The sequence below is a fragment of the Pituophis catenifer genome, unplaced genomic scaffold, assembly GCF_029215685.1.
Source record: "Pituophis catenifer annectens isolate HBS135680 unplaced genomic scaffold, rPitCat1.0.hap2 SCAF_3, whole genome shotgun sequence".
NCBI lineage: Eukaryota > Metazoa > Chordata > Lepidosauria > Squamata > Colubridae > Pituophis > Pituophis catenifer.
The window spans coordinates 26,590,451-26,618,328 of NW_027256883.1; the positions used below are offsets into that span (position 1 = coordinate 26,590,451).

The window sequence follows — 27,878 nt, forward strand, 5'->3', positions numbered from 1 at the left end:
AAATACATGTGGCCTTAGTTATCTGTGGTCCCATTACCCACTGTTTTGTGAGTTGGTGGTTAGTATATACAGATCAGATCATTATCTATGGTAAAGGGTTTTGAATATCCATGATTATTGGTGTAAGGTTCTGTTTGGAGGAGAATTTTTAAAATGTTTTTATATATTTTGCACATGAGCAAAATGGCAAACAGACCTTTGCATTATTTATGAAGTGTATCTTTTCAACATCCCATTATCTATGGTTTCATTATCCGTGATTGTTCAACTTTAACAAAACCCCAGCAAATAAAGAGAGCCACCTTTATAATGAACATGAAACTTAACTAAATTCTGATTTATTCCAACAAATTAAATTTCTTATATTCCATCCATCATATTTTGCATTGGTTCAGTTCCAATACGAGTATTCTATGGCATTTTCTCTTTATGATATCATAAGGAAAAGGGGTCAACTGTTTCTTTAAATTCTCAATTTCTTAAAGTTTATGTCACCATAGTAACAGTGTGAGCAAAATATCTTTTTCAAAATTTGTTCATCATTCTGAACATTCCAAAGAATATTTAATCCTTTTAAGTCAGTGTTTTTCAAACTTGGCAACTCTTAAGATTTAACCAACCAGCTGATTTAAGTTAACAAATCTTTATGAAAACAAATTAAAAGTTTACATGTTGCCTTGAAACATATCACAAAGGGATACTTACTTTTGGTATATTCCATACCAAAAATATTAATAATAGCAATAACAATCTATCTATAATGGACTTAATAAATAAAGTAGCACGGTTAGAAAGATGGATGCAATATCTAAATGAAAATGTCTAATTTGGTCAAATGAAAAAAAAAAAAAAAACCCTCAACTTTTCCATTGAGATTGTAATGAATCTCGGTTTCTGAAACACATCTGTTTTCCTTGAAGCTCTCTTACATGCTCATAAAATTCTTCCATCTCCTTCTAGGTACATTTTTTCCAAGAATTTGACACTTACCAGAACTGAAGCTGTAATCCTTACACTGAGGGATCTGAATGGTGAAAGCTAACCAATCTGGAGCAAAGAGTGATTCTGGCTTTCTGCTTTCCTTGAGCCATTTGCTGTTGTGTAGATCTCTGGTATCGGATGGACCTTGTATTAAAGGGATACGCTTCTCCTTTCCGCCATCACCTGGATAGATGGTTAAAAAAATATTAAGAGTGCAAGGAAGAAATGTTGAACAGAATATAATAGCATCATGTATTACAGTTTAAAAAATCAGATAGTATAACTTTTTTCTATTAGTAATACTAAAATAAAGCATTTGACATAAGACTTTGTTAATAATAACTATGTGTTAAACATCTATGGAGATTTTCAGTCATCCAGGTCATGGTTGTCTCAAAGCTGCTTTTTCAAGAGGCAACTGGACTTTCTGGTAAATTCATTGTAGATATAATTTTAATTTTTTATGCTTAGCTTTTGCACAACTAAAACGCTGTGTAACCACCGAGGTACAGTTCGTTAGCAATGATAGAAGTATTCTTATTGCAATGCTTCATCATCCAAATTTGTTTTCAAAAATAGAAATTAAGAAATAGATTTGATTCATAGGAACAATACCACATTTTTGTTTCAGTAATCCTCCTTGTGAAAAGCAAGACAAACTCTCCTAAAAGGGCCATCAACTTTTACATGGTCCAGCTGCACATACCTGGGGCTTTGGCACAAATTTTTATTGATCCGATGGTTCCAGAGGCACATTTGACCAGCAATGTGCTGCAGTACTTCAATTCAACATTTTGGATTGAACCCTCAAGACTCGGCTGAGGATTCTTAGTTTTCACACCTAATAAAAAGAAAAATGTAAATGTACTAGCCTGTGAATTCAACAAATTTATATTTTTTCATCAAGACATTTAAATATTACAATTATTTACTTTCAATACACTCAGTTAACACAATAAAACTCAAAACGTAGCACTGTAAATTAGCTGGATACATATACTTGCAGTTAACTTTCTGCTCATGTTAGACTTCTGTAAAGATTTGTTTCTCTAGCTTTATGTATAATTTCCCAGAGTTAAATCAATTAAAATAATAGATGACTCCTTGAAACCATTCAAATCAGTTACAAAATATAAATTAAATTTATGCAGCTGGGTAGCACAGCATGTAACAGAAGTTGTCATCCTTTTACGAAAACAATGTTGAAATTACTTGAGGTCAAAAGTGAAAATAGGTTTGGTGGTCTCTTTTTTTCTCCCTGCACGTCCAAGGAAGCCATTTGCCACAAGTGAAAAACTTACTGGCAGCTATTCCTGAAGAGAGACCTGAACTGTAACAGTGGGAGGTGTAACAGGTCAGAAGCACGGAACTCTGGCACAGTTGTACAAGGAAAGCTCAGTAAACACCCACCCACATTATATTGGGCTGTGGCCATTCATATTATTTCATCTTTTCTATGTTCAAAACTACCCTTATTCACTGTATTTGCAAAAAATAGTTTCAGCACCTGTTTTTAAAAAGTAAATAAATGTCAAAAAAAATTAATGGACCCCAATTCTTAATTGGAAGAAAGATTTTTTTAAAAACAGTCCACTTTGAAACAGAACCTTCTTTGTTGCATCTCATATTTACAGTTGGCTCAGCAGTCTTCGGTATAAAATACAGTTCTGAAAAGGAAAAAAAAGCCTAACCATATCATAATTATTATTCTAAGTAATTTTTCTGATTCTTAGGCTCATATTACCATACTTTATTCAGTCTCACATAAGCATTTTAAAAAAAAATTCAGAAAATAAATATTCCAATTAAAATTGGAAAGGGGTCTAGAAAAAAATTGCATTTACATACCTATATCTTCACTGATTCTTAAACATTGATAAAATTGTAAGACTGCAACTTTATTTTCAAAGGTATGGATAAACATTAAAATTCTTTTTAAAACATTACTTTTAATGTTCTCTATATAAAACACTTCTTTGTGTATCATTACTTTGAAAATAATAAGGTTTCCACATCTCAATGATACTGAACTATACCAGTTTTTCTCAACCTCCAACAACTTTAAGAAATATGAACTTCAACTCCCAGAATTCCTCAGCTGGCATAGACAAATACTTAGACCAGGGGTGTCAAACTCACGTCGCCACAGTGGCGTCACATGACTTATCATGACTTTTTCCCCCTTCGCTAAACGGGACATGGGCATGGCCAGTGCATGACATATCTGGCCTGTGGGCCGGGAGTTTGACAGCCCTGACTTAGACCAAACACAATCTATTGAAAAAAAATGGCAACTTAAATATTCTGCCAAGCAAATAAATAGCCATTTACAACCAGAACAATGTCAACTTGATATTGGAAGATGAGCTCCTCCAGTTGGAAGAGGAAGAACAAAGTGTAAGAACAAACACCATTCAGTTTTCTATTGTGGCTCAGGCAGGATGGGCATGCTTCAAATCCTATTAGCAAAGAAACGCCACCGGAAGAGGCCTAGAAGACTTTCTGCCATAATGCCCACTTTATGGAACATTCTCCCACGGGACATCAGGATGGCACCAATCCTGCTGGCTTTCATAAAGAGCTGGTTCTTTGCCCAGACCTGGAGCCCCAAGTATGTGCAGGATATAGTTTAATGGTTAATCTAGTCATTATGATGGGTGCTTTATCCTCAGCTACTATGTATTTTAATGTTTGTATTATTTTAATTGTTTAATTTTTTTTAAAAAAAATTGTTCACTGCCCAGAATTACTTTGTTGAGATGAATGGACATAGAAAATAAATAAATAAATAAAATTCCCCCAATTAAATAAACTGTTCCCATTTATAAATAAACAAATAAATTGCTCCCAGCATCAGGAGGCAGTTAAGATACAGGCCACCACATTCTGAACTAATTCTTAATGTTGGTGTAGTCTTTAAAGGTAGCTCCACATAAACTATGCTGCAGCAGTCTATGCAGGTAGTGGTGAGAACATGAGTTACTATCCCTAGGTCCTCTTGTAGCAGGTAAGGATACAATTGATGCACCAGTTTGGGGCAGAGTATAGTCTAGGTAGTATCCTATAAACCTTCCCAGAGTTCATTCACAGGCCAAAAAGAATCCTGGATAACAGAGCTAGATGATACTCTGATGACCACTATAGACTATCCAAGCAGAGTCAAGTTTGTAGGGAATTTACTTTTGAAAAATGACAATCCCTCCTAAAACAAATAACATTAATTCTTAGTTCACAAAATAGCAGCTGCCTTGAGTACCTTAAAAAAAAAAAACCAAATCTGGCATCTTCTTGATTTACCAATACCAATTAAACTATTTCATTAGTTAATGATCTCATTTTCTCTATAATTCTAGACAATGCATTAGTCATTGGGAACACAGTATGCTCTACTATCACAAGTATAAATAATTAATACAACACAATTCGCTTCCAGGAATTCCTTTTTCATTTTTTAAAAAAAAACCACTCAGTTTTCTATTTGGCTTTTAAATTTTCAGTTCCAATTACTATTGATAAAATATATAATAAAAGTCCTTCCAGATTAAAGATGTAATATGAGGCTCAAATGTACTTGTTCTATTTGGAAAAAAACCTGAAGTTTTACTATACTACAAAATATTGCATAACAGATGTGGCTAGGAAGAATCACTTTATAACTTAACAAAACTATACTACTGCCAACTACACTTTGAACAAAAGGATGTACACTACTGATCCCCTTCCTTTCATCTTACCACCTGTTTCTGTAAATTTATTACAGTCATTATTTCCAATTTTAACAAACCACATAATGGCACAAAGGAAAATATGTCAACCCTGGAATTATTTGCTGTTTTTCTGTCTGGCTCATGCAAGACCTGCAGTCTGTTAAAAATGCAGACTGGGTCTTTTTTGTCTGACAATCACCAAACTGCACAAATTACTCTCTTCCTATTCACCTGTTTGCAGCTGAATTGCCAAGCTGGGGCTGACTTCAGCAAGCCCTACAGGATTGATGACATATGCTGCTGATAAACCATACAATATGAAGAAATTACAGGCCAACATCTTTGAAAGATGTATGTGCCAGAGCAAATTTCAATTATATATGGGCAGTAAGTAGAAAGTGTAACACGTTTGAAATGAAAAATCTTTCAGAAGTGCTAAATTTATCATTAAGTAAATGACAGGCTGTAGCATAACTTCACAAAGGAGATCCAAAATTCTATTTAAATCAGGTGTTTGAAAACTGTAAAAGCTCTTGGTCAAGAAAATAATGCTAAATAAATTTTAGCATCATTTTCTTACTTGATTTTATTTTAAAGGTAATCCTCAGTTACCATAGTTACCAACTACTCCTTCAGCAACTGTTATGATGATGTTGAAAAAAGAGATTTACAACCGGTCCTTGAACTTGTTTGTGGTTGTTGCAGCATACCTGCGGCCACTATTGTGATTTGGGTATTTAGCAATCAATGTGCATCTATAACAGTCACAGACTGCTGTGATCACATGATCACCATTTACGACCTTCACAGTCAGCTTCCAATAAACAAAGTCAATAGAAAAGCCGGCAGGAGATATAAATTGTAGTCGTTGATGTTTCACTAAAGGACCATGTGTGATTCTCTTAACAACTATAGCTGGAATTGACGTTGTAAGTCTGGTGCAGTCAAATTATGCTTTTCTTTAAGATCAAGGCACTTAGCAACAGAGTTGCCAGTACAAATTTGTGTTCAGCAAATGAGGACTACCTCTACAAAATGTTGTGCATACTTGTGAAAAATTACCATGCATACATAACTGCAGACAATGTTGGAACTTTTGCCAATTAATTGATACACAAGTCCAATAACACCAGCGTTGGGAAAACCTTTCCAAATTGTCATGACATTTCAGTAAGGAAGTCTGGAAGAAATACCGCATGTAAACATTAGCAGGTTATGTAATATACCTATCCAAAGTTCTTTTTTTATGAATATATCAATCTAATAATCATGTTCTGATTATGTCATGAAAATATGCATCCTTCAAAGCCCCACGCTGAAATAAAATGTAAAGAATAAGAATAAGAGCTCAGAAGTTGGAACAAGCATTAACCACCCCAAACTCAATAAGACAACAAAGCTGTTAATGTAGCAGAACACATTTCATTTTCACATTTTAGAGCTCATAAAATGAATTCAGCAAAGGATGCTGAGCTATAAGAAAAAAGCTGTATAAATAAAATAAATAGGAAAAAGCTATATACAAAAAGAAATCCTTACAATATTATCCACTTAATAAATATATTAAATATGTTAATTAAAATATTTACTGTTTTCATTCAATGAACTGATGTTTATTTTAAAAGATTTTAGTCATGAGAACTCTATAATTCCATAATGAGAACTTTATAATTCTGACAACAAGGACGTATACAAGATTATCTTTCTATTTGGTATGAAGTCAGTTGGCAGTCTTACATCCATGCAATGCCACATAAATCCCAGCTGGCATCTCATGCTCTCAGAGATACAAACTTCAAACCCAGAAACATCCTTATTTGCAGCATTGCCAGGATAATTTTGTCTACCATTCACACCACTGTTATTGTCAGGCTGCAGGTGTGCATGGTACATAAACATACAGCTGTAACCAAGCAAGCCAAGTGAAATGCATAATGAAAACCTCAGCAGCTGTTTAAAATCCAGAGAGAACAATATGAGTTAGTATTTTTGGAAAAGCAAGGATGGCAAATTTATGATTATCCTACCCTTCCAAAATAGCTTCTGGGTTGTGTCATTTTTATGTCATGTCTAGTTATTATTTTTTTAAAAAAAACATTTTTTTTAAATACTAGGAAAATAGTGAATGTTTTATAACACAAAAGTAGCTTCATATGTAAAATAAGTTTTATTACATGCAAAATGCTAAACAAGATTTCATGCTGGATTTCATTATTTATTTATCAAATTTATTGCTGCCCCTCTTACCACAGGGTAACTCATTAAGTGTACTCATTATAGCACCACAAATCATAAATTGTTATCATGTTTTGCTATGTTCATTGTAACATTTCTCTCTTTTCTCTATAGTTTCAAGTCAGCTACCTTACACAACAAACTTGCACATTTTTGGTATAAATATATAAAACCAAGACTTACAAATGGCATCCTTGCTTTCACAGCAGAAAGACAAAAATTACCCTGAAATCTCCTATTTATAATGCTAATTCCACTGGGACATATTCTCAACAGTTTTGTGTTGTTTTCTTTTTTAATTGTGTTTCCGATTTTTCTAGGAAAGTTTTTTTTTTAAGGAATGGTATTTTTTCACCCTGCCAGCAGCAGGAATGAAGTCACCTACAAATAAATCCTAATTAAGAAGATCCAGCAAACAAATATGTATAAAGTCACTCACTCACTCAAATTCATGAATATTAGATTATGCCTACTAAAATCATTTAGTAACAAAGCCTATTGCTCTTTTCTCATCCACACAATGCCCACACAGAACCTATTAAACTCTTTCTAACCTAAAATGAATCACACTTCATCTCTATAAATGTGTCCAACAAATTAAGTATCAAGCCCTGAGACAGACTATTGTAAGGGTTTATATTTATTTAGTACGCAGTAATGGAAAGTCAGTTTGGAAGTAATGATTGCAACATATATTGAAAAATCTACCTGAAATTCCAATTTGAAAACTGAATAAACTACAGTCATGAGATTAAATTAATAATGGCAAGATTCACAAGATAGATGTGCAGAGAAAAAATCTGAGCTATGAAATTTTTTTGGATTCTTAAATCAATGGCAAGCATGACAGAAGCAAAGATGATGTTGGAAATGGTGATTCCATGATGTCATGACACAATGATGCAACTTACTGTATATATTTATATCAGACACAAATACGAACTGGGATCTTTTAACATGACAATGTCATGAAATGTTATTATTGTAACATTACTGCAACTTGTTATGAATCATAATATCTTGAACAAGAAAACCCAGGCTCAAATCCACCATCAGTCAAAGGAAGCTCACCAATTCTAACAGTTCATGACATTGCTCCAACAGAGAAGCAATAGCACTAGCAATAGCATTTAGACTTATATACCGCTTCATAGTGCTTTACAGCACTCTCTGAGTGGTTTACAGAGTCAGTATATTGCCCCCAATAATCTGGGTCCTCATTTTACTGATCTCAGAAGAATGGAAGGCTGAGTCAACCTTGAACCCATCAGGATCAAACTCCAGACTGTGGGCAGAGTTAGCCTGCAATACTGCATTCTAACCACTATGCCACCAGGGCTCATAAATCTAAATATGTAAATCTGCTTTCATTTGAAACTGCAAGGATCTGCGCTCCAGTCATGGGCACTACTGGCCAAACTCTCAAGCACAGTTACCTTAAAGGATCACAGCTCAATCAGACAACAAAGATACAATACAATCCCTTCAGAGAGAGGAGTAAGCCCACTGTATACTACACACTATCTTATATCTTCCTATAACAGCATATCATCCTTCATCAACCTAAGGGAGCTAGGCTGGTGTTGGGGCGCAGAATATCTAGACCTTTCTTTCATCCAAAGGAATGACAAGAGTTAAGATAAAAACTTATTGTTTCCTGGCTAGGATTCTATGATTAAAGCAACTGCTTTACTCTGCCTAATGTTAGGAAAAACTCATGTAGTATCACTCACACTTTTTTTTTAACTTTCTTAAACATTTCCAAGACAGAACACATATTCCAGCACATGCTATTTTATTTACTCAATTATGAAGTGACTGGATTTTCCAAACACTCAGTAAAGGACACTATATGCCTAGCAGCAGTAGTTAGTGGCAACCAATGTTCCTGTGGATTGTCCAAGTATTGCTTCCAGATACACTGCATTATACAATTCCATAGCAAAGTCATCAGTCAATTCAATCAAAACAACATTTTTAGTACAGTAGTAGAGCCATGCTACCACCAGCTACTTCTCAAAAACTGCCAAAGAGCAGCTGCCTAATTGACCACAGCCATGGATGTTTCTTTTCATTTCTTTCCTAATACTTCTCATTAAAGGATGTACTGTAACTATGACAAGGACATGATTGTTCATTGCCGATGTTTGTATCCATATTCCGTACCTTACTCTACTTTGACACAGAGTCCTCAGGATAAAACTCTATGAGAGAAACACACATATGTTGGCAGAGCTGGGATCCTGCCTTTTTTCCATTTTTTGCCCCATCACGTTCAACTGTTTCATCTTCTACCCTCAAAACAACGCTATAGAGCACTGCACACCAGAACAACTAGACACCAGAACAGTTTTTTCCCCGAACGCCATCACTCTGCTAAAGAAATAATTCCCTCAACACTGTCAAACTATTCACTAAGTCTGCAGTACTATTACTATTAATCTTCTCATCGTTCCTATCACCCATCTCCTCCCACAGACTGTATGACTGTAACCTTGTTGCTTGTATCCTTATGATTTATATTGACTGTTTCCTAATATGATTTGATTGCTTATTTGTACCCTATGACTATCATTAAGTGTTGTAACTTACGATTCTTGATGAATGTATCTTTTCTTTTTATGTACACTGAGAGCGTATGCACCAAAGACAAATTCCTTGTGTGTCCAATCACACCTGGCCAATAAAGAATTCTATTCTATTCTATTCTATTCTATTCTATTCTATTCTATTCTATTCTATTCTATTCTGTAGACTACTACTGGATAGATTTCCCTTGAAAAAACAAAGTGGAGAAGGTTGGACCATGTATTGAACAAAACTATGTTCAAATAAGGCTGTCCTCTTGAGGAAACTATTTGGAAGTTGATCAGATAGACTGTCAGGGAAAAGGAAGTCAAAAGGATCAGATGGCCATGGAGACACTTAAATACATGCTGTTGCAGTACTCCCATTAATTGGGTAAGGAACCATATTCTAACTGTGAAAGCCCCTAACACCTTTAGTACAGAGGGCAAGGGAGAATTTAACTGAGTTCCACTGATTGAGCCGTTCTTCTACAATACTAATCACTACAATGTAAGTGGTTCTTGTGCATGAGATAGGATTTTTATTACAGCAAGTGGTGAATATCAAACAAATATCAAAGCTGCCCAGAGTGAGTAGTATCAAGTGGAATATAAATTAAAAAAATAAATACTCCACAGTGTCTACCTCACATTTATTAGTCAAGTAGTTCAAAGCTTATGGTGTGGGTTCATACTCTGTTTTCATATTTCTATTTCTTTGACATTAATTTATTTATTTGACTTATTTGCCACCCATCTGACTGCAAAACTTATACGGTCTCAGTTCTTACGTGAACCACTTGACAACTCTCCAGTAAGAAAACATTATGGATGTTGCATCCAGTTTTTTGAGCTAAACAGACAAAACAACAGGCCTAGGAGATGAAAGGCAATAGTAATTGAGCATATCTATTTTACCCTCTAATAATGGTGCAGAGAAAAAGTGGAATAACTTTAACTCTTGCATTTATTCTTTTAGTTCAACGGTCTGGGAAACATTATAATTAAATCTCTCTCTCTCTAGTCACCATATCTGTAATTACTATAAACAAAGTTCAAATGAACTCTTAAGCTTTAGAGTTTTGCAAACTGAAAACTAATGTTCATCAAGACAGCTGCAGAAGCAATCTCAAAAGTTAAGAAAGCCAGACCTCTTTCAGGCTTCATGTCCTGTACATGGCTGCTTCTGTTTCTACCATAACCTATTTTCATTCTGGGTTTTTTCCCCCCTTCTTCATACAGAGCAATCATTTTATAGAGCGATTATAATAGTACATCATAATATTGCTGACTGTTGTGACAAACAGGCCCTTTTAATTCAGCTGCTTTGTATTTTAAGAAATACATGTTAAAAAAATTACTTCATGGAAACATAACATTTTCTAAACATGAAGCCATAAAGTCAAGATTTTGCAAATTCTACAGTATTAACTTAATTACATCAGCAAGTGCATTACATGCTAGATTTTTCATTAGAGCAAAAACATTTAAAGTCTATTTTCCAGACTTAGTGAATGTTGCTATGACACATTTGGTCAATAAAAATGGATGAAAAACAGTAAAGCTTTGAAGCAATAGCCAGAAAATACCACTGTGGTTTACCAAGAGTAGGATGCACAAAATATTAGACCACAGTTAATGAAATTAAGCCAATGTCTTAAGTTAGCAAAATGTGTGCTCTGTTACTTGTTTGGAACTTACACAACTAACTAATCTTTGAAAACTCCTTTGCCGCCAGAAAATGCTATCTTCTGCATCTCTTCATAATTAAATCAGGGGACTACCACTGCTTTGAGTTTGCATTATTTTAATGCAAAGGAACAGTAAAAAAGGTAATCTTTTTTGTTTCTACAGACTTATGTTATACATTCATGAATTTCCCTTGAATGGATTCATGGGCATGGAGAAAAGGTCAATGAAATAAAAATGAGATAAAGCAAATAATTTTATTAAACTGGAAACAACAGAAACTAGTATTCGGCTTTATTTCACAGTTTGTTGTCTCAATGCACATTGCATTTTAATTTGCTTTCATTACTTTACTGAAAGCTGGCTAATGTCTGATGCCACTGAAAATGGTATCTTATATGCTACCTACATACAGATTCTCATGTATGTATTCTGAAGCATTAAAGATTAAACAGAACTATTTCAAACATTCTTACTTTTAAGATTTGCTAGAATTAAAATGGCCTTTATGATTACTACCATAAAAGATAAACTTGCTGAAATCTAAAATTTTATTTAAACCATGCACACTGTGCTTTCAAACATTAGAATGCATTATCAAAGAAGTAAATGCTGAATATTTCATTCTTATTACGACCTTTGCAACTTCTTAGTAACCATTGAAAGCTCTCGGCTTAGACTTTTAATTGGGGAGAATTGCACATACAAAGTTAACATAATTATTGACTTTCTTTAATCTTTTGGTAAGATGTTGTCTGCATCAGGGGTGAAAATCCAGCAGGTTCTGGAGAACAGGTACTGGAAATTTTGAGTTCAGAAAACCGGCAAATACCATCTCTGGCTGGCCCCAGAGTGGAGTGGGAATGGAGATTTTGCAATATCCTTCCCCCAGGAATGGGGATTTTGTAGTATCCTTCCCCTGGAGTGGGGAGGGAATGGGGATTTTGCAGTATCCTTCTCCTGGAATGGGGTGAGAATGAAGATTTTGCAGTATCCTTCCCCTGCCATGCCCAAGCCACGCCCACCAAGCCACACCACGCTCATCAAGCCATGCCCACCACAGAACCAGTAGGTTAAAAAATTGGATTTCACCACTGATCTGCATATTACTATATAGCACCCACCAGATATTAATTTAAAAAGTGTTCTTGATCCAACAGAAGTTTAAGTACCAATAAAAAATTAGGCTTTCTTCTTATACAATATTCTATTGGACTTGCTGATCTGGAGAATTCTGCATAATTTGTTTATTACTATTATTTTTATCCCATCTTTATTGTTTTATAAGTAACTCAAGGTAGAGAATATACATAATTCTTTTTCTTCCTATTTATTCCACAATAAGAGGTAGGTTTGGCTCAGAATCAGTGACTGGCCCAAGATCACCCAACCAGTTTTCATGCGTAAGGCAGTATTAGAAGTCACAGTCTCCTGGTTTTTAGGACAGGATCTTAACCACTATACCAAACTGGCTCAAGTAATTTGTTGCCATTATACTTCTTCCTGTCTTGAACATACTACACAGCTGATTCTTACTTATTTCTGCATTTCCAGAATGCAGGATTGTCTGAAGCAGATTCCTTTGATTTATTCCTGGAGATTATGAGTTGGCATGTAAAGGGTAATTTTTCCTTTGCCTGATCTAATCAAGGGACATGAGCTGAACTGCTCAACTCAAGCACTGACACTTTATGAAGACCCTGCTAGAAGTTGCTATTTAGAGAATAAGAAATCCATTCCACAGCTGCACACAAGAATATTAATCTAATGTATTCTAGGCCATTTCATAAACATTTATAAAACCCAACCGAATTACATTCTAACGTGCCATAATAAAACACTATTTTAATTCAGTCTGGTCTATTTAGTCCATCCAAACAAAACAACAAAACATTATGAACTTGATTTACACAAAGATATTTTTAGCAGCCTTCTGAGAGAGAACTAGAGCTTCTATGAGGCATAACATTTAAAATATCTCGTCTTGCAAGAAAGAAACATCAGTACTCATTTCAAAGGAAAGCCTGACATGACATATTTCAAAGGGAAAGAAAATTGAATCCATTTTATTCTAGTTACAAGCAAAGAAAAAAAAATTTAGAGGAAGTGTGTCAAAATCAATCAACAATGGAACCTTCAATGCAATTTATTTAAAACTATATAGGGTAATATCCTGCTCAATAAAAACAAGAAAAATATGTAACGATGGAAGAGATCATTACCCTTAAAACAAAACATTAATATCTCTATTAGCAGAGGTGTTGAATTACATGGGTCTTTAACAGAAGCTGTATTACATTCCAACTGAAAATACAGCTCAGAGCCCATACCCTTATTTCCATAATCATTTTCATATGCCAAGCATACATTAATGCAGTATTATCTTCAGAACAAGAAACAGACATTCCTTTAGAAATTAATTCAATATTGAAATGCATCACATTAAGGTTTTTTTTCTATCCACATTTCTCTCAGGAACACTTGCAATGCAACCACTACATAGAAAACTTGTAATATTCTTTCCAAGGACTCCATTATGTCTGACAGAAAAAGTCTAAAGTATAAACATACCATTACAAAGCATGCAAGTTTGTCCTATTACGAAATTATTTCTGTGAGCACAGCCTTTAAAAAATTAAACTAAAATATGAAACAAGCGGATATGCTTCAAAAAATCTCATTAACTAATTCATTAGCTGTCCTATTCAAATTCATTATAGTCATCTTAGCAATGTTGGTCATGGAAAAATCAGTATAGAAGAGAATTTATGATGGAAGAAACTAGCTGCATAAACTCATGGTCCAGTATTGATCTCTAAGCCCTGCTTGGTTTAAGTCTCAATACAGAGTTATTTAGGAAGCAGGCAATGGCAAACCAGTTCCAAAAACCTTCCAAGGAAAATACAGAAGTCAAGACTGACTCAACAGCCCCAAAACAAAATTAATAGCAATCTGTTTATTAACAGACAAGTTATTTCAACGTGAATACAAAAATACCAACTGTCTTAGTATTACCCTTATATAAACTACTGTGCATGTTTTCCCACTTAGAGATGGGATGTCAATATTATTAAAATAGCAAAACAAAACAGGATTTTATTTTTGTACTTAGTATTATGAATTAGAGATATATTTACACTTTGAAAGTGAAAAAATTGCTTCCAAGTGCGTAGGGGTGAGAAGCAGGGGTGAAATCCAAATTTTTTCCCTACCGGTTCTGTGGGTGTGGGTTGGTGGGCGTGGCAGGGGAAGGATATTGCAAAATCTCCATTCCCACCCCACTCCAGGGAAAGGATACTGCAAGATCTCTATTCCTTCCCCTCCTGGGGGAAGGATATTGCAAAATCTCCATTCCCACCCCACTCTGGGGACAGCCGTATTTGCCGGTTCTCCGAACTACTCAAAATTTCCTCTACCAGTTCTCCAGAACCTGTTAGAACCTACTGGATTTCACCCCTGGTGAGAAGGTAACATCTTCAACAACTTAAGGCTGCAACATTGCCCCACATTACACATCTGTATTTTACAGCTGCCACACAACACTAAGATGCACATGGTCCTAGTAGAAGTTTATTTTTCTGGTGCCCAATTTTCATATTATGCAATTAATGCCGAGGCCATGAAATATACAGCTTGATCTAAATACCACTAAACATGTGACAAGAAATTGAGTATGATTTTTGAAAAACTAAACTAATATTTATTCCTAACTCTTATTCTTTAGGATAGATACTGCATGTATCACATGAACCTACAATTCTTTCAGTTTTTCAATTCCACTAACCAAAGATAAATATGCTTTATGTTTTATGATTTACCCTCACATTTATAGCTAATATCTGGCTTTGTTTTAGAAAAAAATCATCTACATACTACATTGCTAATAGGCTTGACTCAGTCATTCCACTGTTATTGCACATCTCATATAGCAACTATAAATTTTATTCAAGAATTTATATATCCCCAATTACAATTGCTTTAAAGGAGTGTTAAGAGAATTCATACTGTTCCACAGTGCTGATGTCCCATGACTTTTCTTGGAAAGCAATCTTAAAAACCTGTTTCCAGTATTTATGTAAAACGATATTACCGTGTACATCAATTTTCTCAAACCTAGTGCTGCTAGTTCTATTAGAAATACAACTCCCAGAATTCCCAACCAAAGGTCCAACAGATTTTTATTTATGTGCAAATTTATATCTTAGTCTTCTGACATTGACACATCATATGCAGAAGATACCAGGCTTGAGAAGTTTGAATATAAGAACAAATCATTATAAATAAATAAACACATAAATAAAACTAAAGCATTACAAATAGCCTTTAGCAATTCTAATGAAACATGGGTTCAAAATAAAAGTCCTACCCAGATGTTCCAATGCTACAACAGAACTAATAAATAACTCAAAGGGATAAATTAATTAGCTAGAAATAATTAAACAGAATGGGAATAAAAGATATGAATTGTCATAGTAGCAGTTATATTTCATAAACATAATATACTGTTGTGAGCTATCTATCCCTCTCTCTTAGCTGACAGTCAAATACAGCCATATAAGACAGTCCTCTAAAACAAGCTTGTAAAAAGCCATTATAATGGAAGTTTGTAGATGGCAAGAAACATCTCGACGCACAGAAATATTTGTAAATTGGATGATAATTTGTTCTCCTTTCTATTCTGGACTTTCATGCATCAAACAGAAGTAAAGCTACTTTGGCCAAGGTTATCTAATAAATATGTTTATGTGGAAAAAGATGGAACATGCAAAATTATATACTAGATTCAGAATACAATACATTGCTTCCATATTTTATTTCTTCTGACAGGACAGCAATTTTCTGCGGGTTTGAGTGCTGGGAAACAACAGGATTAGCTCTCTTACTTGCAACTGCAGAGACTTTTAAAGACACTAAGTTCACAAACCTCATTTTCTAATCACAAAATTGCTGATTAACTACTTTTAAACTATTAGAGAACTTTTTTCATGAATTGTTCATTAACTACTTCTAAGCTATTAGAGATCTTCAGAAGAACATGTTTAAAAGCACCAGGTGAATCTGCTTTCAATCCTGAATAAAGAAAATTTTAATCATAAACTTAAGAATTTAAAGAATTTGAAATAAACAGTAAAAAGCTAAATAATGTTTTGATTTTTAGAAAGCTATAAAAGGGTACAGAATACTTAAAAATTTACAATAAGATTTTGGAACTAACTATAAATAACAGTTTTTTATGGGAAATATTCTATTTTGCATTTTTCAAGATAAAACAAAGATAAGCAATTTCATGATTTCAAAAACTGGACACTAGAAGGGACTAAAGTGGGTACAGAAAAGCCTGTAAAATGTTGCAAAGAATTATAACAGTGAAAATACTAAAGTAGATTTTTGAAAGCACAGAATCAGAAAATAGTAGCCACAATATCAACAATGTTTGTAATGATGTCTGGATGAATATTATTCTTCCAAACAGGAAATCAAATGATAAATTTTCCATAAAAGATTTGTAGAATCCTGGTAGCCATTAACATGTACAATGGCAATTTGGTATATTCAGTGAAATTTACATATACATAAATGTTTGCAAGATTACAGCACTCAAAAGAATCCTGCACATTGTCCAAAATGCCTATGCAGAAAAGTTTAACTAGGGTCAAGCATAGTCATTGCACCACATCATGACTCTTGACCTTAGCAGTAGACACACTGCTGCTATGCATTATAGTCAGAACATTTATCTGTTCAAGTTATTAACCTTGCAACATTCAATGATTCTCTTATTCCACAAATGTCCAGATTACTAATTCTTCTTAGGCAAGTAAAATGGGTAAAATTGAAAGGGTTTTGGAAATAGCAGATGTGGTAATATTTCATATCCATCTCATCCTTGTGCTTCTTTTTTTCAACCTTTCATACAACTTAGGTAAGTTAAAACTTCATCCACCAGTGAGTCAGAATATTAAGCTTTAACAGGGGACTTTGTCTCAAATCACAGATATCAGAAGGGACAGTTAACCCTCAGGTAAATAGTTTGCTTGGCATGGGGAATGTTACTTTAGCCCCAAACAAACACAATTTTGTTTAAGATTTAAATCTACCCCCTCGGGGTTAATTGGATGGATTAATTAGTTCAGGTTTGAAGTCTGTGTGACATTATGACAATGTCTTGCCAGAATAGTGCACCACAATTTACTATTAGAAATTTGCAGCCTTTTCTTTGTGGGGGAAAAAAGACTCTAAATTACAGCTGGGTTTGCTTTATAGGACACCCAGACAAGAAAACTCTTGGCAATTTAAACATAAAGCAATGATGCTAATATTTGGTATTGTTTCCTTTTTTCTTTCAATATGATGCATTATACCAGGGGTGTCTAACTCGTGTCATCATGGGACATATCAGGACTTTTTTCCCCTTTGCTAAACCAGGCAGCGGTGGGGCCAGCACGTGACGCATCCAGCCTGCGAGTTTGACACCCCTACATTATACAATTAAACCTAAACAACACAAAATAATCACTTGGCTTTTCATTGAAAAAGGTGACAGGTAATGAAAGAATGGGATTAAGAGTGTGAGAAACCTTTTTGAAAGGTGGGGGGGGACAACGGCTGAGCCAGTTTGCTTTAAAACTCAATTGCCAATATTTGCCACACCGCTCTTTGAAACTCTTTCAGCTGTCATCATACATCCTGGCTCAAGACTACAGTGCTCATTTCTTGCACAGATTTGCATGAAAATTACTGGGCTGCCATTTTCTTCCTACAGTCATATTAAATCACATGGAGGGATTTTCAACTCATTAACTATATTATTTTACATCTGACTTTCCTGAAACTTTTCCGTAGTCCTAGGTGTACAGGTCCAATGGCTAAAGTAGCTAATTTTCACTGGGGAGGGTACAGAACCAAAGAAAGGCAATCAGATCTAAAACTTACTGCTTTCAGCCACAATTGAATTAGCTATCAAGTTAACTAATGTACTCATGGCACACCAACAGGTAAGAACAACACTGAACTCATTAGTCCCTGAAATGATACCTTAAACAATACTGCATGTAGTTTAAAATCTAACTCAGGGTGCTCAGAATAAGTGTCAGTTTTGGACGTATCACGTGAAGCACACATTTCAACCCAGAAGATTGGAAGGAAATGATTAAAGCTCAACAACCTGCATTACGATTCAGTTCAGAAATGTGTGTGATGGGGAGGTTGGGGGAGAGAAAGTAAAGGGTGGAGGAAGAACAGATTTCAGAGGCATTAAAACAGCAATTGCCTGTCTTTCCAATCTTTCTCTTAACTGGCTAAAGAACTATGTAGCAAATCCAAAACCCTTTTTATATGCACACCTGGGAAGAATTCTGAATTCTGTTACTTTCCTCAACATTACCCTGATGTGGTTTTGACCAGATGTTTAAATGTTACAACATGTACTTTTCTTCTTTTCTTCCAAGGAAAAAGGAAAATAAGAGGAATATTTGACTTCACTCCACAAGAGACCTATTTAATAGTTTGGTGGTTATGTAAGTAAAGGTAGCTTGGCTAAGTCAGTGTTGACGACATATAGAACGACATGATCCTAATGAGTTGGAAAATATTGGCTCTCCTGAGATTTAACCAGATGCTACTGCACTGAGAAAGCTACTGTATTATTGAATTTCATTTTTGTGAGGTAAAATTTATTATTCAACCATTACAGTATTCCACATGAAGTCTTCCATAAAATAGTTTTGCAGTTACTTTCTGGAAAATAGGTTTTATTTTCACTTTAATACATCATTTACATGAGAGGTCAAAATGCTATTTGATCATTTTAAGCAGATAAATTAGAGGTCTGCAAGCAATTTTGTTTAAAACCCCCACACAGAGTAATAGAATTGGACTGTCAACAAAATTACAAATTATTTAAATGCAGCAGGAAAAATGCACTCTCAAGGTTCAGTTTCTACGGAAAATAAAACTGTATGCAATGGCATTAATATTTTCCTGGCATACACAGCAGAATCCAAACTTCAAACTTACTACAAAGAATTACATTAGGAAAACTCAAAGAGGAGATAAACACAGCCTTCCATCTGTTTGGAAACAGATGGTGCCTAAATTGAATAAATTAAATTAAATGAACATTATTAATGTAATTCTTCAATTACAAACTGGGATAATATTGTCTCCTACTAACCTGAATTCTTGAACTGTATACTTTAGAAAAAAGGAAGGTGTGATAAACATAGATATTTAAACACATGCATTGAACAAGTATAAAAACAAGCTCCAGTTGCCTGTGATAATGTCTTGTTGGAAAACCAAAGGGTTTTTTTGCTGACCAATATGCAAACCAAGTTTTAAACTGATTAGTTAAGATTTATTTTCAAGAACTCAAATGTCAATTTAGTAAATTATGCCACAAACACATTTATTAATGCCAGTCAAAATACAATGGCTTACCTGGAGAAGTCTTCAGTTAATTTGTTTAAATAATATGTTATTTATTTAGTTAAATGAGTGCATTCAGTTTTTTCCAAATATATTCAATACATTTTATTGTACAGTTTTTACATGTACAAACTGACTTAGATCACATCAGAATATTTTTAAAAAACTTTATCTCAACTTTAAACATAAGAATGAACGAACGAACGAATGAATGAATGAATGACACACCATACATAAAAATGTTGTCATTACCTGATATTTGGAAGACTTCATTCATTAAACTTTCATTCACTAATGATGAACTGGAATTTCCAGTATAAACCCAACTCTGCCAAATAGTTTGCATTAGAAAATTCTGAGCTCTCGTTGCCTGAATTGTCAAAGTTGGAAGTTCAAATATAAATTCATTCACTGCAGTATTAGATCGCTTAGACCTAGAAAATAAAAAAGGATGGAAGAAATTAGAATTCCCTAGTATTATCATTGGAACATATACACATACATACATACATACATACATACATACATACATACATACATTCATACATACATTCATTCATAGTGTACATAAATATATATATATATATACATACATACATAGACAGACAGACAGACAATCTCCATATAGTCCTGCAATGCATGACAAATTAAATTTCTAAATTACAAGACAATTTAGGGGTTAGAACAGTGATGAAGAACATTTGACACACATTAAAGGTGAAATGCCATGATGTTTTGGGTCACACGCCAGCATTCACCAACACCCAGCAACTATTCTCCAAAGCACGCCCCAGTCACATGTGATTTTTGGAAGCTATAGAAACCACACAAGAATGGGGTGTACTATCATGTGGCCCCCAAACCCTCCGGAAGTTGTGTAACCTTCAGAACCTATGAAAATTGCATGAGAACCCAGTGTACTTTTGTAGTTTTTGAAGGTTCCAGAATTATTTGAAGCAATCCATTGTTTTCATAGACTATGCCATAACATTATTGGGGCAGAGAGGACAAAATTCTGTCCTTATTTTAAAAAGACACTTACTCCCTTGATACAGGTTAGCAAAATGTTTTGAAAAATCTGCTAAACTAAGTTTAAGCGCTATTTTTAAATGAGAATAGAGTTCAGTCCTTAAGCAAAGGCCATGCAAATCTACAGCCTATGAAACACAAGTATGTATAACACTAGAAATAACCCATTCCTTTTAAAATCAACACCCCTTCGTGATTTAAAGAACATAGCAGTGAACAGCTGGCTGCACAGCTTTATATAATGTCCCAAAATGTAAGACTGGAATCTGCCAAGAATTTCCTAAAATTATTTTTTATTACTCATATCCTGCACAGTAAAATAAGTTCATTTTCCCAAACATAAGACTAGTGGACCTGCTACTAGAAACTTGTGATTAAAAAATAGTTTGGGCGGGGGGAATCAGGCAAGAGGGCTGTTAAAGAATCTAAAGAAAAGGCTAAATATAATCAAATTGGCTATTATGCACTTCAACATGTTCAGTTAATCTTAAAAAGAGAGAAAGGCTTGTCATATATTCATAGCGTTGTCAGTTATTGCAACTACTTAATTTCAGCAAATGATTAAAAGAGACGAGAACCAAATAATGCAAATCGACCTGAATATGGTCACTTCCCAAAAGTTTTGGAACTTTTGCATGCACACAAATGCACACAAATGTTAACTCTATATTTTATGTTGTTACATGGAAATACAGTACTTCTTCAACCTCAGTGACAAATATAAATTATGAACTGTAAAATACAAAATATCTATAGCAAAAAACAATAATCCAAATAAAAAATAAATATTTTAGAAATAAAACTAATGAACAAGCTTGCTGACTGATAAGGGGGTGAGTGGGAGATCACCCAAATCAGAGTCTTTTCCCAACAAGCCAGATTTAAAACATGCCTCACAGTCACTACCATCTCACAGACCACAGGTGAGTAGCATATCTATTTTTTGTCATCTGAAGGTTTAAAAAGGCTAATGCTTAATGGATATCTCTGATGCCAAACCAGAAACTTGGTGTCATTTGCATATAATTGCATTGAACTCACAGCCACCAGGCAAAATCAAGATGCTGGAGTTTATTGACTTTCCACAAATTCATGATTAAAACAATGAAGTAAAACAAGAACACTTCCAGTGCCCTTCCTAAATATTACAATTTAAAGTTAACACTAAGTATTAAAATGTTAGTTATGATGCTTTAATTAGAAAAGATTTAAACCCAAGAAATACGTAAACAAGTTACATATTTTGTTAAAATGGTTTCAAATGGCAATAACTTTAGAATTTTACAACACAATTTAATGCAGATTTCCATGTACTACCCAGAATCCTCTGCTCTAGTCATGTAGCATCACAACCAACCAACCAAAAGTAACATTCCTATTAATAACTTTTTTAGCTAATCATTCCAAATATGTTGCTTGATAGTGACAAATATTTTTAAATGTGTTATTTCATCCAGGCAATGAAATATTCTAGTCAAATTTTTCAAATACAATTTAGAAGTACAAATATTACAATAATAATATATACTGATACATAATGTTTGAAAATATTTTTAAATAAAAACAAAGAAAGCTATGTAGGTTGCAGGTTTATCCAAGAAATAAAATTGAGATTTTCAATTATTATTCAAAACATACCACAAGGAGAATTCTATAATAGTTCATAAAATATCTTTGTTTTTAAAAAATGATGGTCTGTTGGATAGGTAGAACATGTGTATCATCCAATGTGTATACTTTAAGCAACACTGATATGTAAAATCTCAAAACCCAGATAAAGCAGCTGGTGTAATTTAAAAAAACAAAGTGTATGTGCAAGTTTAATCTCATTACCAGGTTATTCTTCAGGACTAGTTCCCATTCACTAAATGACTTTAATGAAGCTCTCAGTCTGCAGGCTGATTTGGATAAATCAGTTCAAATACCATTTGATGTATTTCATCTGGAGTTCTATTCATTGCAGACTACATTTAGCAATCTGGTTGTAATATTCATTTATTCCTACTCCATTACCACAGCTAGTCCTCAACAACCTTGTAAGTCATGGCCATAAATTAATTCACCCATGTGACTGGAAGTAATTTTCCAGCCTTTTTTGCAGAGGTCATTAAGCAAGTGCGGATGCTGCATTCATTAAATGAATGCTGCAATTGTTAAGGAAACCCATTCATTTAAATGGATGTCTTTTGCCACTAACTGGCAAAAAAAAAAAAGCCAGAAACAGACAAAATACATAATGAATCATGGTCACATGAGCATGAAATACCACAACAGGTTGTAAAAGATGAGCCATCTAACATACAGTCATGTGACAAGGATTGGAAGGTGGTGCAAGCATTTACGAAGGCCAGGGGAGCTATAGGGGCCATAAAACACCTGTTTCGTAGCCATCAAAAAATGACAGGTTGTTAAGCAAGGACTACTTATATACTTGTATCTAATTGTTTGCCTTAGTATAAATTAAAGTTGTTATTAAAATGAAAGAAAAATGTTGAAAATTTAATCTAGCCGAATAATAGCTGGAGGCTGAAAAATACAGATTGATGTAAGGAACTTATTTAATAAATTTCCATGCTCAAAAAATTATGGATCCTGATTGACAGATTGCGTTTATACATATATACACATTCTGAAACGCTTACCAGTATTTAGGTAGCTTAAGCATTTTGCCATATACAGCTGTGCTGAAGGAAGGAATTACTGAAGTTGGTAAACTATAAGATCCATTAATATCCAATGATGTCAATCCCGCCTGAAAACCAAATATCTTTAAAAAGAAATAACATAGTCAATAACAAAATATAAATATTTGGGGCTTTTTCATCAACATATTTTTTCATTTCAATGCCATGAGATTCTTGCTTTTCTGCATATTTTAGAAAGTCTAAGCCAGAGGTCTAACTTATCAATCAAACTTGGCAGCTTTAAGATTTGTGGACTTCAACTCCCAGAATTCTCCAGCCAGTATAGTATAGCTGGCTGGAGAATTCTGGGAGTTGAAGTCCACAAGTCTTAAAGCTGCCAAGTTTGAAGACCTCTGGTCTAAGCAGAGAAATCACGCAAGGAGCTAAATGAACAATGCTAAGACAGCATGATTTACTATACCTTGGAACCAATGGCCCATAATATGATAAACAGTTATATGTTCCTGTTGCATTATTAAGAAGATACCAGTGGGATGTCCTACATTATTTACTGAACAGAAAAAAAGAATAAAACATACCTTAAGATAACAGTGCATATAGCAATAGTGAAGTAAATTATCAGATGGTTGATTAAGGCTGCTGACATATTGCACAAGTTGATCGGCATTCATTGGCACTGAATGTTCCAAGATCATTTTATCTACCAATATTCGGATGCAAGGCAGAGGCCGTAGCAACTGAAGATTCGTTGTAGTTAAGAAGCTGCTTGAACTCTTCAGGATATAGGACACAAAATACACGGATAAAGTTATATTTAAAACTTGGAAGTTTTAAACTACATAATTCCAAATATAGTTTATATATAACTCAAGATCACCTACTTTATTATAAATTTAGCATATGTACAAATACACACAAACTATGTTAAGACTACATAAAAAATAATATCTACCCCAAAGCACGGACGTTAATTATAAATAGTTCATAAATTTATAGCACCTTTTGACCCATGATGACAGGCAATAAATGGGCAAGCAAGTTGAATTCAGCCATAGGAATAGTGACAGTGCATTTCAAAATGGTAAAGGTTGTGATCCGAGTTGGAATATATTCCTCTAAGGCAGCAGCTTCTTCTGTGCTTGGCAAAACTTTGGCTCCTTCTATAAAATCTATAATAATAAGAGTTGGTTAAATTTAATATAATTACCAAAATAAATGTCTATAGTACCTCCAATATTTTATTTTATCAATTTGTCTTAATTTAGACATAACAAGTCAGATCATGATTTAGGCTTGCCTTGGACTCTTGAATCCTTGTAGAATAGCAGATGGAAGCTGTAGCCAGGAGGGCCTTTGTCCAACTTTGGCTGGTGCTCCAGTTAACCAGGTTAGCAACAGGCAACAAGTACACAATCTAATAATCATATAATTAGACTGCTAGATCAGACACTATGTGGGGCTACTTTTACAATTAGTACAGAACACAGCAAGTAGAATGCAGATAAGGTTATCCAGCTAGTACAGAATGAATAACCCCTGATTTGAATCTTGGCACTCGTTATCAGTATACTTCCTGGCCCAACTTAAAGTGCTGTTCCTCAACTTTAAAGCTGTTAATGGCATAGTACTAGGGTATAGCAGGGAAGACATTGCCAAAATAGAATCTGTCTGTTGGACATCTGGGGAAAGTATTTGAGGGTAACCACCACCACCACCAGATCCAGGAAAGCAGTTAAAATGGCACCATTTCAGCAAGCTAACAGGCTGTAACTCTCAGTCATAAGAAACCAAGAGCCAGGATAGAGTTCAAAAGTACTGGGAGTTGTACAGCCTGTACAAGACTCTGATCTACTAACAGTCAAGGCAAATTGGTGACAGATAGAGTCAATGGACTTTGGGGGGGCGGGCGCTAGGCTTATGTCTTTTTGGGGAGCATAGGGCTCCATTCAAAATACTAATGATGCATTTGACCCTGCACTCAAGCTCAGACTGGTCATCACAATAGCACATATTTATTATTTTAATTGCTTTTTATTGTATCATATGCTGAACTACTATATTGCTAAATAAACCAATAAATGCATGCCACTAACATAAAAATGTCTCAATATATTTGCTTGAAATACTTCTTATAGCTTAAATGTACCCTCATTATGATTTTAGCAGTACTGCAAGTATATTCTTCCCTTGTTTTTCTTCTCTCCTTACTAAATCTATTCTTTTATTCTTTGTAAAGTGACATGCTTTTATTTAAATAATAATTTTGAAGATATGCCTGACTGGACATGTTTCCTCTTATGCAGGATCTTTTTAAAAATTACCATTTGAAGTATAATTTAAAATAATATATAGTGTATTACAATATATCATAATATTTCTCATTTTCAATTCTCAAAAGATTCAATAAATCAATTCCTTAAGCAGATAATAAAATGGACTAACTGTGGGACAACAATAGACAACACTCAGCTGAAATCTCACAGAAGTTTCTCTCTCACATGCATATTTATCCTTGAAGTTTTTCAATGAAAACTCAGCTACCTTGTTTTTAAAAAATCAAAATTCACAAAACATACCTAATTTAGACTTGCTATAAGGTTCATATTCATGTTCCAGAGCACAAACAATCATTTTTATAATTCTGTGCACTGCACTGCTATCAAGTCGAAGACTGAGAGGTCCTATAATTAGACTTTTTGTAGACATCTCCTGAACACCACTGAAGTCTTCAATCTTCACAGAAGTTACATCTGGCTGATTTCCAGACCCTAAAATATATGTTAGTCAGTTTTGGGGTGTTAATATATAATAAGAAAATGTTACGGAAGGTATTTTATTATACAGCAAATATCACAGGTTAGTATTTGCACCAATGGATGGACACATGACACATAACACACCAAAGGACTTCTTTTCTCTTTAAAGATCCAGTTATGGAAAGATAAGGAAGCTGCTGTCCTGAGTCTTGAAGTTTGAAAATAGTCAATGTATATAAACAATAATAGCACAATGAGGTAATTAAACATTTCCCTATCATTTTACAAAATACTGTTTCAAACTTTGCCAGAAAACAAGAGAACAGCAGCATATAAATCAAATTTACAGGGCATTTAAGCTCGCTTCTCCCACTGTTAGCCCAAGGAAACTGGCCAGTTCAAAATTAAATTCAGCTAAAGAAATAGTATTTTAGACAGATTTAATTAAGTATGTTTATCTCAAAGAATAATTTTTACTGCATCTATAATTCACAAGGAAGCCCAATTTCCTTATACCAATATAACTTTAGTAACAGTTATGAGGAAGGGGTGGACAAATGGTAATATAAAGGAGATATCTGATTCTAGGAAGTAATTCATTTCCATCCTCCCCTTAAAAAAAAAAGGCTCAAAGCATACAGCCAAAATCCACAAGAAATACATGTACTGCCTGCACAAGTGAAACTACATTTTTCACAGATCCAATTCAACTGTATTTCCTTTAATTCACGTCCACTAGTTATGATTTCTGTTCTTTTCTCTGAAAATACTAGGAGTGACCCAAATTAAATCTAAAGTGTGAAAAGGAATTATGTTGCTGAGAAGAGATGTAAAAAACTATTACAGTTTAATGTATACATAAATATAGTATCTAAAACTGGTTTATTTCAACCAATCAGAGATCTTCACGTTCAGATAATGAACTAAATGAAAGACAAATTATAATGAAGCAAAAGCTTCTAAGTTTCTTAAAGTCACACCAGAGAAGGATCAGAGAGAGGAACATTTATATCTAACACAGCCTCTAACCAAAAGGCAATGAGGCATGAAGCCACAACTAGCATTAAAACTCACCATCGTAGCAGAAAATATTACTGTTGTATTCCACACTGTAAATCCGAACAATGCAAACAATATCTAATTGAAATGCAAAGGATGTTTAACTGAACTTTCGAACAAATGAAATAGCCAACACCAAGTCATGATTCTTTTAATATCTTTGGAATCTTCATTTTAGAAAAATTATTAAACTTAATCCTTCTCCACCTAGGGGATTACTCCCAGGGTGCAAGGAAAGGAGTCTGTAACCCTAATGACCCTGACAGTAATGATGATGGATGTATGAGCTTCTGAAAATGTCATCCTGGTTGATAAGATGAAAAAGGAATGGGGGGAGGGCGTCAGACCTTCAGGTTAGTGCAGGCCAAAAACCAGACAAGCAGGGATTCCTTTATTACTTATCCTTACTCTCTTTATTGTTATAAGGCAAAATAGCTAAATTTGGAAGCTGGTCTGGGTTTCTTTCAATCCCATCATAGATCAAATAAAATCAAGATGGAGTTATTTTGAGTTTGCAGGGTCCTTGGAGCTCTCTGAGCTTGGCTGTTTGCTTGCAGACCTTCCATTATCCAACTATGTAACAACATCAGTACACGTGAGTGTGGGGTTTGCTCCCTGTTTATATAAAGTAGCTTGCCCTGCCAGTGTTGGTGAGTTGCTTTTTCTCTTAAGATTAATTTTTTTGTGAAAATGCCCCCTTAACAGCCACCTGATCCTCCTCTGTTTCCAAGGCCAGGTCCACATTTCTTACAGTGGGGAAGGTGAAAGTGGTGAGAGCAGATG

At 34.4% G+C, this 27,878-nt stretch overlaps 1 protein-coding gene across 2 annotated transcripts in view; it reads right to left on the reverse strand.

Annotated features, from left to right (window-relative positions):
* The window catches only part of VPS13B (vacuolar protein sorting 13 homolog B), a 316,205-nt gene that overhangs the window by 254,260 nt on the left and 34,067 nt on the right, over positions 1-27,878 (reverse strand). For both annotated transcript variants that reach the window (XM_070940432.1, XM_070940433.1), the window contains exons 12-18: positions 25,857-26,048; positions 24,280-24,449; positions 23,859-24,053; positions 23,278-23,402; positions 19,859-20,040; positions 1,688-1,822; positions 991-1,164 (exon numbers count right to left, since the gene is read on the reverse strand). In XM_070940432.1, the coding sequence (XP_070796533.1) occupies positions 991-1,164; positions 1,688-1,822; positions 19,859-20,040; positions 23,278-23,402; positions 23,859-24,053; positions 24,280-24,449; positions 25,857-26,048 (1,173 nt within the window). The remainder of the gene's footprint in view (positions 1-990; positions 1,165-1,687; positions 1,823-19,858; positions 20,041-23,277; positions 23,403-23,858; positions 24,054-24,279; positions 24,450-25,856; positions 26,049-27,878) is intronic.